At 41.2% G+C, this 14070-nt stretch overlaps 1 protein-coding gene across 10 annotated transcripts in view; it reads right to left on the bottom strand.

Annotated features, from left to right (window-relative positions):
- Positions 1-29: 29 nt before the first annotated feature.
- Positions 30-14070, bottom strand: part of LOC124299060 (FH1/FH2 domain-containing protein 3) — a 73723-nt gene continuing 59682 nt past the window's right edge. For 3 of the 10 annotated variants that reach the window (XM_046751939.1, XM_046751938.1, XM_046751940.1), the window contains 9 exons: positions 12200-12360; positions 11902-12084; positions 11536-11655; positions 11188-11322; positions 10943-11085; positions 9980-10247; positions 9699-9822; positions 8263-8430; positions 30-2998 (listed from right to left, as the gene is read on the bottom strand). In XM_046751939.1, coding sequence (XP_046607895.1) covers positions 2925-2998; positions 8263-8430; positions 9699-9822; positions 9980-10247; positions 10943-11085; positions 11188-11322; positions 11536-11655; positions 11902-12084; positions 12200-12360 — 1376 coding nt within the window. In that variant the 3' untranslated portion in view covers positions 30-2924. Of the gene's footprint in view, positions 2999-5418; positions 5502-8262; positions 8431-9698; positions 9823-9979; positions 10248-10942; positions 11086-11187; positions 11323-11535; positions 11656-11901; positions 12085-12199; positions 12361-14070 lie in introns of all 10 variants that reach the window. The other 7 variants (XM_046751932.1, XM_046751941.1, XM_046751934.1 and 4 more) reach the window with 6 other exon arrangements.

Below are 14070 nucleotides of genomic sequence, written 5' to 3'. Positions count from 1 at the left end.
AATGAAACGGCATTTTTTACTACGCAAGGCAATTGATACCCGTGCCGATGTTTAATATTTAGTATGCCTAGAACATATCCTACTTGCGTTTCGAAAACGCGGTTTCGGCGATCGGTAGATATGCAAGTATTTACCGTGTACAGAGGAGGACTATGATAATTCGGAAGGGAGTTTTTTTACATAATAATAGATCTTATTTCTACGATCGTGTGTGACATTATGTACTTACCTCCACCTTATTGATGTTGCGAAGAAAAAAAAAAAAAAAAACATTTATCTGAAGTCTTGCTGTCCCCAATTCTCAAGCTTTCCAAAATATATCGCACAAATGTTTATCATTGTTACTATCATTTCTTATTAATGTTATGACTATTAATTTTTATCGTCATTACTATTAATATCATCATTATTATTATTATTATTATTACTATTATTATTATCAAACAATGTTTTCATTATTGAATATTGTACGTTGTTAAAGATGGAGGAAGGTTAATATGAATAAACTGTGTCGCAAACACACTTTGTTATATGGACGTTTAGACTTTTATTCTTTCTGTCGAATTTAATTAGGAAACACGAGCGGGGAAAAGGATGCTTTGGCAGATCTACATTCTCAATTTTGTATCGTTGAAGAAATTGATGCATGCAATAGGGCTTCCGCGCTTGATAAAATGACACTTGAACATTAAATTATATTCATTTTATTAGATGTATAATAGTGTATGGTATTGTGAATATGGTATAGAAAAAAAATTTGACTACCTACGTTGCTCTCCAATCCCAATTTAGCGAACTTCTAGCAGTTATTATATTTTAATAGAAATCTCCATTCGTTGTGATTTCATACGATGTTCAGATTATGGAAAGATTTCGGCATTATATATAATATATATCTGGCACGGTTAGATCCAGATTAAAAATAACGGAGGCACAATTCGCGAATCAAAAGCTAATCTTATCACCACTTTTTCATTACAACTCTAAACCAAAACCCCCGCCTTTATAACATAATTATTGACCGATTTTTGTATTTTACATAATTCGTGATATAATGCCAGAGGTAGTTTGCAGCGTGGTGGAGAATTCTAAGTGGATCGATAACAGCAGGTAAAGAAATTAATTGAAATCGTTGTGTTTGCAGGATCGCTGAATAATAGTACGAAAGCATGTTCGAACACGTCCAAGTTGGCCATTCAGAAAAAAATTGAAATAGTAACCGGCACGTTTCGTGTTATACCAGAGCACAGTACAATTATATGCACAACCATCTAACCAGACAGTTATGCAACGTTGCTCGTCTCTACTTCAAATTAGCTGAAATATATTCTGCATTGAAAATATAAGGGTACGTACATGACTGAACTGTTTCCTAACTTGAACCGTTAGGAATCCGTGTAGTTGCATTCTCGGGCGGGGAAAACCTAGTCTGCAATACCTCGGTTCTGATTCTTGAAAGATGGAAACACGGGGATAACCCACGGACTTCAAGAATGGCATATCATTCGTTGATTCGTAATATCGAATGAGAGGAATTCATCGTCTGCTTCAGTTCACAATGAACCAGCGCATGATAATGATAACGAATAAAGTGTGACGGATATACCTATACGGAAAAATATTACTGTCGGATTTACGACAACTCTGGGAAAATGAAAGGTAACGTAGTGTCCTGTTGAAATTACTTCGATAACACGAGTTACTAGATCGACAGTCCAGTTTACCAGGAAGAAAAATTGCAGTTACAAAAATTGTAGTAACATCAACGACAAATATCCGTCAATCCCCAAAGTAGTCGATGCAATAGTAATTTTTTTACTCGAGTTTGATCGTGAGCATTGAAAATGAAGGAACGCTGACAGGGTTTCGGCGTGACTAGCAGCCGCAACTTGCAGTGTACTGCAAGTATTTTAAATGTGAGGATTCATTACCTGCCCAAATTGCATACGAACAGAGGCAAGTATACAAAGGAATCGAGTACGATCTATTGATAGATACGTCGATACATAGTTGGATAAATAGATTATAGATACGTAGGTAGGTATGTAGATAGATGAATAGAGGAATAGAAGGATAGAAGGGTAGACCAATAGATGGATGGACAGGTAGGCGGGCAGGTGAGTAGGTAGGTAGATAGGTAGGTAGGTAGGTAGATAGATAGATAGATAGATAGATAGATAGATAGATGGATGGATAGATACCTACCTACACGGATTACTTTTTTGTCCAACCCCCCTTGAGACACCGCCTTTTCGCGTATGTGAAACCGGCGCAAAATTGCCGTTTTCATGCACACTCGTAACGGGTGCAAAGTTTCATGTCGGCTCGCTTGTAAAGTGCACACGAGAACAGTAATTTCTTGCAACCGTTTCACATGCGCGACAAGGCGAATTTTCAAAAGGACTACGACAAAAAAAAACAAATCATGCGCATGATGGGCGGAAGGCGATTCCACTCGTGTGATCACCAACCTCGTTTCGTTCAGGCAGTAAATCGTATACTCGTAATCGCTTTTTTTCCGCCTTAGATACACAACGTACTAATTTCTTAAGGCGAGTAAAGTACCCAGAATTTCTCTCATATTACGACTTTACTCGTAATGTATAATGCGTATATACTTTGGACCGAAATCATCGAGTTTCATCTTTATACGTAATAAGTTTACTTAATAATGCTTCAGCCAATATTTGACTGTCGCAAGTTTGGCAAGATATTCATAATAGGAAGGCTTAGGATCCGGTGTAATCCTAAAAAAAAGTAGAAGGAGTTTACGAGATAAGACTAACATAACTTTCTGAAACGCGCGTCGCTTAAAAACGCAGGAGTTGCTTCAGCCCTCGCCAGTATGGACGGCGCAGTCTTCGCCCAGCTTCCGTCAAAAACTCCGAGATTTCTTCCGCTCGCGCGATTTCCATGTATCACAGTCAATAGCCCTTGATGTATGCGGCGATGTGCTTCTTCTCTTCTTCCGAGAGACCATTCTTCAATGTTCTACGCACTGTAACAGATCCACAGCTTTCATGTAAGCGTTGTCGCGAAACTTCTACATATTAGAGGCAGGTACCTATTCCTTGCGCGAGAATTCAGTCAATGGATCTTTCGTGCGAAATGTACGATCCACGACACACCGGCATACCATCTGCTCGATTCTACACACGAACTCATGCTGCAAGCTTTCTGTAGCAAGCGTTTAACAGTGCCTTCTCATAAATAGCCACTCACTCGTTGAGACACCCACTAGCATGAAGCCGAAGAATAAAGATCGATTAAAACTCAGGGATGAATCGGTACCCAAAAGGTAGACGATTCTCTCTCGCTGATATGGCAACCGTGCCGGCTCTTTCCGCAACTGACGTAATTTCTAATACAGAGCCAGTGCACCCAGAGGAGGGAAATTAAGTCGGACACGTTGTTTTTAAATTCGTCCTCAAGGAATTGCCGTTAAAAAGAATTTTGCGGCACAGGGGCAAAGTGCAAAAAATACAATCAAGGGGCCATTGGATTATCCCTAGGTGTAACAGAGGAGGTTCAACGCCGCGATTACGCTAATTGTGAGTAGTACTTGAGCCGTGAAATTCATATGACGTAATCCCGGCTCATTTCACCAAATTGTTATGAGAAACTCTCTCCAAACGTCCTGATCGTTCTCTTTCCTCTAAGAATGTTAACGAAAATGTATAGATAAAATATTTTTATCAAGTACGTTAGCGTTTGCATGATAAACGTTGATTTGTTGAAACTCTGGGGATTGTAGGATCATTGTTAATCCGTGGGTTGGAATCACGTCAAAACAAATTACAAAAGAAATCTAAAAATTCAGAAGGTGAGTATGTCTACATTATCAAAATACATTCGAAACAAAAGTCACTTTTATACATGAAGGACGATGTTAAAAACATCCGATTTTAGGGGCTGTTTTAAGCGTATGGAAAACTAGACGAAAAACTGTCAAATACCTAAATATATAAGTGTAATGCACATATGCAGACATGCGCATGCCAGGCCATGTTGCTACTGATAGGTAAATCAATCGATTCAACTGCATCGGTGCAATCACACATAATAGCCATTGCTGATATTTCAAGATGATAAATTTGCGAATACCTACCCGAATGTCAACAATGTAGCAAATATTTTTTATTTTCAATACGAAGTCCAGTGGATTGATTAATCCCGGTGGTAACGGACTGTAGCAATTGAAAGGCATGAAAGTAAGAAATAGAAGGTTTCCTCGTGCGTAGGTACGTTAATTTTTCACCGGAATGAGACGTCTTCGTTTCCTCAACAACACGAATGTCGTCGCACTTGTTAATTTCCTCGGAAGGTATTGCCATTCGGCTAGCCAGGCCCACGAGATAATTTCCTTGTAATTTTAATTGATTTGATTTATCCAGCTAATCAAAATCTGTTGCCGCAATTATCACCCCTAATTAGCATTCCAGTTTCCTCCGTTTTGTACGTTTACACGTAGATACAGTTTTCCCGATGCCAAGTAGGTATAAATGAAAACAGTTTAAAAAGTCTTTACCCCTGACGACTCTTAACGAGCGTGTGTATTCCTCTGTCAAAACTAATACCTACTCAATCAGCGCATAATTAATCCGCGAATATTGCAGAATGCAGACATTTTCTAAACTCATTTTCAGTACCAGTGATTAATTATTTAAGGTGTGCTGTTTTCAGTCCTTTTGTAACACCGAGGCAGCTTGCTGAATCAATCAGTTTCAAATGATCGGACAAAGTTTGCGACAACACGGAAATATGTGGGGTTGTCCCCGATTCGGCTCGCAAGCGTCATCGACAATACAAGAAGAAATTATTTTACTGTCAGCGGTTATGGTTTAGCTCTTGAACTTGCGTGTCTTCGATACAGCTCTACGATTGGTTATTTATTAATGCGGCATGATACTTCGGATCGGAAAGAATTTGCTCGAGTGTAGTCGCAGTAAGCAATTAAAAGCTTGCAGGCGAATTCTAGACCACTGAACAATAACATTACTGGGACGTGCGCTACGGTAAGAAAATTCGTGCTGAAAGAGACCGTCACTAGTGGCAATATCTTCATCTCTCTTGCTACAGTCCGATACAAAAGTTGCGTGGCTGGCATGAAGGGAAAATATATTTAGTGATATTGAATGGACACAGATATGCCGGAAAGTGACATTTTCTAGTAACTGTACAATGCTTTTACCGCTCACGGGTGACCCCAGTAGAAAAGATGCCAATTGTGAGGGTGTCTCTCGACACGGCTCTTCCTACTGCAGGGCACGTTCCAGTATTTTTATATTTCAGTGACTTAGACGACGGATTGTAATATATCCATGTGATATTAAGCGAGTGACAATGGCATGCGATAAAGACACACTGTGTGTTGGAACAGGGACAAAACATCATGCTAAAGATCGTAAACCTATGGACCTTGTGGCAGACGACGTGAATAGTTCTTCACGGCTGATAACCTTCCGGCGTTGTGTTGTTCTCCCGGGTTCGAGATCGCTTCACTGTTAGGACAAAAGAGAAATGAAGCCCTTGAGAACCTTAAACCACCACCTGCAGCATTACTATATCGATCGGTGCCTATTATACACATACGCCTTTCACACACAACGGCACAGTATACGGATAGTATAGTCTGTTGGGTCTCCTGGGCATCATCGGGACATCCCAGCGCCCCTTCTGTGTAGTCTACCCTCAATAGCGAGAGCGTTGCTGCAGGAATAGATTTATCGGAGTCCTTTATTCCTCCAGATCGAAGACGAGATTCATTCTAACCATGCACTTTACCCACCAATTACAGACAAGTTCTACGCACTATAGAATGTTAGAAGTAGGCATCCGATCGGTTACTTCACAAACTGTAGACTCGAGTAACTGCAGATCAGGATAAAGCTCAATACTGAATTTGAAAAAAAAAAAACGTCAACCCAATGTTCTCAACTCTTGCGACCAGGTGCAATGAATTCTCCGTTATTAGCCCTAAAAAATATCAGTAACTTCGAAATGAGAATCATACTCTTTGCACGTAATCGCTCTGATACAATTGCAATAAATTCTTGGTAAAACGACATAGTAGGATCAGCAAGGGTTCACGTTCGCGCTATTGAAATATTAAAATACATTAGTAGATATTTTTGGATGATGTTAGCTCGGTTAATTGAAGCAGCCGCAGAGACATGCGCCACTCCGGTCCACCCGGAGCAGCAGGAATCAGCTCTTCGAAATATCATAGCTGTCTGCACAACGCTTGTTTCTAATACCTCTCGTTCGCTTTATAGACGATGTCAGCGTTACCCAACTTCAAACGATAACCTACACCTACCTCCGAGTTGGTCAATACCCCAGTAGCTCAGACAGCATATTACAAAGTATAACCGTGGTGTACAGACACCTACAAGGAAGGTGTTCCAGATACATCTCTCCGATTTGATTTCTTTTGTAATATGTTATAGTAGACTGAAAATTAAGCGACATGTATTTTTTTTTTTTTTTTCATCCGCGGTTAAACATTTTCAGGGGGTGAAACCACCCTCCAAAGTAAAGCATATCGACCGACGATTTGGCCATTTCACCCACAAGAATATAATATCTTTCAACCAATCCAACTGGAAATGTCTTCTCATCACAAGAAATGGAAAATGTAATTTTCTCAATTAAAAAAAAAAAAAAAGAAACCAATAACTCTAATCGCTCCTCGACATGCCTTATTTTGGAGGTTCGTTTCACCCCCTTAAAGTGTTTAACGGCAGATAAAAAAGAAATATGGGTCGTTTAATTTTTAGTCCACTATAACGCATCAAAAAAGAAATCAAATCGGAGAGATCGACCTGATATTCCTTGTTCCTTGTTAGTTTGATTCTGTCCTCTTCGATATCTCTAGTAAGTTTGCGACCCACGGTTTTGGATGAGCACCGTTGCCACTGCCGGCCGCGCACCTCGGGTTTTTTTCCGCTCGCTGCTTGGCCCGAGGCGCGCAGCCGACGGTGCAAGCGGTGCTCGTCCAAAACCGTGGTTCGCAAAATTACTAGGACATCGAAGGGATCAAAATCAATCCAAGTGTCTGTACAGGCATTCTATGTTCGACAGCGTGAGGGCTTCACATTCGAGGATTCCTAATTTTTTTGTTGCGGCTATGATTCATTACACAAAATTCTATCAAGACTCCCTGTGGGATTGATGGTTTAAGTCTCATCAGTCAGAGGTTGATAACCTTGTACCTGTTGATAATACCGGAGAATTTCCCAGTCCCTACTTACTTTGGTATGTACTGTTCTAACCGGTGTTTATACAACATTAACGTTTGAAAAGTAAACAGGCGAGAAGACCACACTCGCTCATCGAATATCGTGTATGAAAGCTAACGGATAAAAAGTTGCTGTCACGGGGATAAATTTTGTGCCACCGATTCTGTTGCAACAAAAAAGATTTGTCTCCGATGATATCGACTAGAGGTTCCTCGATAACGTATAAGCCTTTACATATTGCGAAAAATAGACGTCATAAAATCTCTCAACCTACTGCTGAAACGCAATCAATCAAAATGATATCTGGAGAGGTGGACATGTCGAAATTCCTCGAGGATGGCAGTAAAACAACGCGAATTGAATTGGCAGTAAAGAAAAGTCGGGTATCGTCGAGGACCAACGGCAGCGAATACCTGTATCCGCAGTCTGAACTATCGGTGAATTTGTTAGTTTCCTTGTTGATATTTCGTATGTGTGCACACAATGCGCTTCTGCGAGCAGCCAACCCCGAGAAGCGTACGAATGGCATTTATACGATTTGTCTGATCAGCTCAGAGGCACCACTGCGGAATACGATATGATGTCGGGTCAGGAAAGAAGTCGGGACTGACAATAAAGACATATCGGTTCCCGATAAGCCGTTGACTCAGCGCCCATTGATTCTAACGTCACGTAGTTTATGCAATTATGGCAAAATAATCGACGTCACGACTCATGCTACTGGAATATGTTGTGATGGAAAACTCGGAGCATAAGGCAAACGTGCGCTTAGGTAGATAGTAGAAAAATACGCAATCACCGTGTGTCAAATTCTTTTGCATATCACGATCTCCTTCAAGCATGAAGTTTTGTCGCCTTGTTGTTGAGACAATTCGTGAGATGGAAAAAAAATTGATATTTCTGTCGATGCGCCCTTAATGGCAAATCTGACTTGAGATGTGTGAATGGAAGAACTCGTGCGCGGGATGCAGCGTGTTGCGGGTTGTATTGTGCAGATGCGGGGTGCGAGGATCACACTTACGGGACTTACGATCGGCGTGGCGTGTCCGCTTTCGTTCACGCGGTGTCGTCCTCGTGGCCGGAGTCTTCGTTGCAGTCTTGACGAGGGACTCGAGAAGTTCGTCATCTCCGTCGGTCAGATTGCCATTCGTGGATTCGTCCCTCAAGAGGGGACCCAGGACTGTGCGACCTGAAAAACGAAAATCCAGCCCACAGCGTGGTTTAAATCATTAATCAGCCAGTCAGGGTGTTGCATTCCGTGATGAAATTTTTCACGCCGACGATACATTTCGATACATATCTACGGGACTCGTGAAATAAGGGAGTTTTCTCAAGCCTGGGCCGCGGCAGCTTTACGACTAAGCTCACCCCCCTGTTATTCCTCATTCTCTGTGTGCTTCTGTAAAGGTCTAGCATAGAAACCCCGTACCTCCGGAAACGGCCCTGCCGTTACAGCCTGATGCGTCGCACGTTGTAAACCAGCGGAAGTCCCTCTGTATTTCATATTTTGCGTTCGTTTACGATATCGTCGCGGGCATCAAAAAAGAAAAAATACTCCCGTATCCCAGAGGGGTAGGTACCTTAAATCTTGCGTTACGGTCGGGCTCGTCGTTTTGAAAAACAGGCCGCGAAAATTTATTTCAGCTCGTGGGGTTTATCTAGTGCCACACGTGTAGGCACACAGTCAGCATTCGTTTCGAGTGCAGAAATATTCAAAGTTATTAGAACACTTTTCGAATAATCAACAGCTCATCCTCAAAAGTGTTAGGCAATCACTCGTTCCTACCGACTGAAAAGCTTCGCTTATCAATATGGCTATATCTCGGAAAATTAGTGGATACCGATTTGATTCGGTGAATTAAATAGGATGTATAACGAACCGACGGATATTTTTTCATCTAGTAATAACTGCCGGGGTATACATATACATACGTATATCTTTGCTTTGACGGAAACCCCTTTAGCCCTCGATTAAAAATTGTTGTGATTGAGTCGTCGAGCGGATAGATGGGAAATATTTATTTACTGTCGGCGGGGGGGCATTTTCCTTTCCGTCTCGTGCACGGCTACATGATCGTGTTTACAGCCGCCATTAGCTTTGTTCCTTCTTTATAAAATACAATTCACACAAAATCCAACACTCAGAAGAATTATGCAAGTCAGGTAACGCATTCCCGCCTAAAATAGAACTTTCGAAATGACACTATTCGCATCGTCAAATCTACTAGACACTCCGCTTGGCAATCATGCCTGAAAAAGATTGTTTCCTGCTTTGGGCTCGAGAATCACGAAGCGAAGTCAGCAACGTAACTTTTTTTTATACCGAGTAGGTACTTCCCAAATCCCGGTTCGGATCAATCGTTAAATGGGCGCGGCGGGGTGTTCCGTCTGTATAAGTGGATGTGTATTCACCTCGGCGACTCTTCTAATTTATCATTTGATCCTTCGTAAACGTACCTTCCTTTCGTTGTCTCCTCCACGGCAGAGTTCCGTGAATTGTTTCGACATTTGAGATATCGCATCCCAGGACTTGTCTCAGCTCCGCGTCTTCCCTGTCTTCTTTTGTTCGAAACTTGCCAACCTGAAACAAAGCGGACAACCCCCGGAGGCGGAGCTTTGCTTACCAGTTCGGACCACGCGGTTGACTCCAAGAGGAGAAGAAATGAGTTTTGAGTGACCCACCACTTTGATCTGTGGCCGATAGGCACGTTTACTATATATACCGCCCCTTGCCTTACCTCTGTTATCATCTTTCCTCTCGTTTTATTTCTCTCGCGGTGATTGGCTTTCTTCTCCAGCTGCTGTATTACCCTCTCCCTTGTAGTTCGGAATTCGAGAGCGAATTCGGATATTATTCTACAAAACTCGTTTGGCTTCGTGTCTTGAAGACGATGGAGGGGTATACCCAGCCAAAGTATGAACTTGTGAAATCGATTTATTATTCGTCTGTGTACGATACCGAGGACGATTATACGCTCGGCACAATCAGACAGAAAGTCAGACATCCTGGAATAAATGAAAATAACACTACAGCGGTTGAAATGCAGTGGTGAACGAAATAAAGCTTGATATGTCTCTTGTACTGTGACATCTACTGGATCATCTTGTGGAGTTTCGTGAACTGCTACAGCTGAGGCCGAGTTTTGTGAACGTTAATACATACATGTATTACACATGTAAGTATGCATGATACATACTTGTTATGATAAGACTTGACTTCCGGGATGAAGCCGCGATTGGAAACGGTATGTTGCCGACCTTTCGTAAAATGCAATGTTTACCGTTTGCAAACGTGGCTCCATCCTAGTAGCCAAGTCTGATTCAGAATCAAACCTCGGAAGCTTCAAAGACCTTATATAAATAATAAATATTACAGTAAAGGATATCGAAAATAGAGGCTTGGGAAAATGCGGTCCAAGTAATTAATGGCAAATTGGTTGGGCAAGAGCCAACTTTCATAGTAAAAAGGTTTCAGATTTACTGTTAAATTTTCCCACAGCAGCATCGTTTTTTTGTAATTTCTTATTTGTGGATAAAAAATCCTGTAAAATCACTGTCAGAAACAGACGTGCCGCAAAATATTTAATGAGGCACTACCGCGTATCCTTTTGCAGCACGCCGAAATAATCGAAGTCGATAGAATACTTTGAGCTAACGGAAAGTAAAAAGTGAAAAATGACACGCTAGTTCATGTTACTCACTTCACTTTCATCATGGTCGAACCATCGTGTTTGGCAATCAATTTCAGATGATCCCAGGATGCTTTGCACTCGTTTTCCAACTTTCCTATGCTGCTGGAGATTTCGTCAAAGTCTATCTTTGATGCTCTAGTCACGGCACCGATCTATTGTGACGTAGTGGTATCGATAAAGGAGAATAAGAGACGCGTTAGATTGGCTACCAAACTTGAGATAGAAAAATAAGTGACAATGTGCAAGTATTTTACCTCGGAGTACAAGTCGGTCGAGTCAGGAAACTTTTCCATTACCATGTGACAGAGATGATGTAGCAAAGAGTGTTTGTGTACAGTGTCTTTGACTTCAGGTACTTTGGCCAGGTACTCGAGTTGAAATCCTTTCACCTGAAATGGGATTACCCGAAAATCAGCTCAAAGTCTTTCCGTGATCCATGAAAGACTATTAATCAAGCTAAGAAAACGAGGTGAATATTCATGGTAAAAAATTTTCAGACACAGAAGATTAGCTGCAGAGTGCTGAGAAATGCTTCATGTGGTTACCGTCACAGCTGAGGAATTAAGGAATTAACCAGACAGTATTTTGCAATCTTTCGGTACCTCGTTTCCATTTAGGAATATCCCGATCGAGAGAAGCGTGCTCAGAATTCCGCGAAATGTCTTGTTCACTTTTAAAGTCTCCATTCCTTGCTTCAGGTCCATCAAGGGATCCGCTATTTCCTGTAACCACGAATCTACGACTAACATCCATGTAAACATTGATGGGCCTACGACGTATAAAAAGGCGCATGCGATGCATCGGGTATATAATTTGGTTATCTTGCGATCATTCAATTAAAGACCGATCGATGCAGGAATTTCAACAGTCATGACCACGTCTATTCATAATAGAGTACCGTACAGTGCCATCGTTGAAGAATCCGTGCACACACGACCGAGAAAACTGTGTTTCACCATTTTACCCACCTTTTCGGAGTTTTCGAAATCGAGTTTGAAAGCCCACAATTTCAATCGCGCGGGAAGTTCTGAGATGGACGCCAGTGTCAAGAGGAATTGTTCGGCAGAGCCTAGAGGAAGGTCTGGATTCGCAGCTTGGGCTTCTTGTATCCTCGATCTTTCTTCCTCGGTTGGCAACATTGTCAACAGTTTCTACGAAAGCAAATATAAAGGAAATAAAAATGATCGGATCTCTCGAAACTTTGTGCCATCTCGATGCGAGAGTATAATGTCCTTGCGATACGATGTCTAATTTTATGCCTCTCACCTCAATTCCTTCCCTATTCATGATTGTAGCGTCCATTTTCAAAATTGCGGTCTTGATGGATCTTGGCGGTGGCAGTTTCGTCATTCCGATATTTATTGCGTTCGATCTTTTGTGGTCCAGAACGATGATTTCCTTGTTTTTGTTCATTTCTTGCTGTTTCTGTTCGTTGGATTACACTAACGTTAGTAACAAATACGATTGCTGAGAAAGTATTTCGGCCAAAAGAAACCAAGCACCCATGTGTCTGTTTTTTAATTGAAAGCTGAGACGCCTCTTCTTTTCATTCTCTCACTCTCTTCTGTGACATTTCTCATTCGTTTGTTACTCGACAAAAACAGCGGCTAGAAATCTACCTCGGCTGGCGTTGAAGCAACGGGTTCGTGGGGAGGGGAGGGGGGGGGGGGGGGGGGTGATAAAAATGAACGATTAAAAGGTTCGGATGTGCGTATAAAAAATACTATACGTGCGATGGAAAGTAATTCTGCAATTCAAACAGGAAATACATCCAAATAATAGCCCCAGGGATAACTTCAAAGCTAAACAAAATAATCACCTGTTAAAACCGACCGTAACTTGACAAGAATTTTTATTTTTGTTGAAACAGTTTGAACCCTGATTTACACACATCACGGTGTAAATAGTTCACTTGATCGTAGGCCATAAAAATCTCGGGCTTGCACTTGAAAATGGACTAGGATATGAGTGAGGCGGTTCAAAACTGAGAAAGTTGGAAGCAGACCAATCATTTCAGTTATCGTTGGATGGACTCCTTTTCGATGAAAAACTCTTACTCCACGAGGATTTATTGTTACGAATTCGAATACTCATGATCTTCTAGTCAAGAAGTCTTTCTGTGCGACTAAAATGTCCTAGCAGTAGAATGAAAAAAATATGAGTAAGCTGGGCCGCACAAGTGGGACCACAATAGGAAATCGGACGTGCGGGTGTCAGAGCTATCTCCGCCCATAGCTTTGCCAAACATTAGATAAATCTTGGAAAATTCCCGTACAAGCGCAGCATGGTGCACTGTTTATAGGTCCATGCGACGCTTAATATTACAAAAACCTATGTCATATTCCATGTAAAACAAGTACCTACTGTAATATATACAGTGAAGGTTTTTCGATATCGCGTTGAGTTCAGAAGTAATGACAATGAATGTATAGTGTTTAATAGTAAACGTAAATTGAGCATTTCAATTCATTTACGCGTTGACAGCCATTGTTTTCTCCTGCTTACGAGTGTCAAAACATCACACATGACAGTGTGAGACGGTAATTCACTGTACTATCTTTACAGCGATACGTACTGATAGCCCCAAAGGCGGTATATACCTCGTTGACATGCTTAATCCAACAATACAAACGCACAAAGAAAGCATAGCTCACATTGAAAAAAAAAGTTCTATGGCTGCATACGTATAAACAATTATAGAAGTAACAGAAAACCTTACATTACTGTGAAAAGCTATTATAAGCCGGCAAATGTTTTGACGTCGATTCAACATTCAGCTAAATTACTATTTTAGAAAAACTCCTTACACCTTTTCGTTATACGGGTTGCTTATCATTGAGACACCACAGTCAAAGTCAGTTATTTTCACATACTATGCCGTTAATTTACCTATGTAACACTTGAATTGTACCCTTTGGTTACTATATTTTCTTAGTAATGAAACCGCATGGCTGCGTTTTAGCTAACTGCTAACCACATTAGGCAAAGCGAAAAAGTATGAGTTTGCAGAACTGCTGAGAATAGTCAACCATGTAAGTGAACAGCTTGAGACAAATGAGTTAGCAGGCATAACTATACACCACGAAGCCCCAAATAACCATAAAACATTTCAGCCGAATCCTCGTGTCCAGTCGTTC

This window comes from Neodiprion virginianus, chromosome 2 (genome assembly GCF_021901495.1).
Source record: "Neodiprion virginianus isolate iyNeoVirg1 chromosome 2, iyNeoVirg1.1, whole genome shotgun sequence".
NCBI lineage: Eukaryota > Metazoa > Arthropoda > Insecta > Hymenoptera > Diprionidae > Neodiprion > Neodiprion virginianus.
The sequence above is the reverse complement of the archived record's forward strand: the minus strand, read 5'-3'. Positions and strand labels throughout refer to the sequence as shown.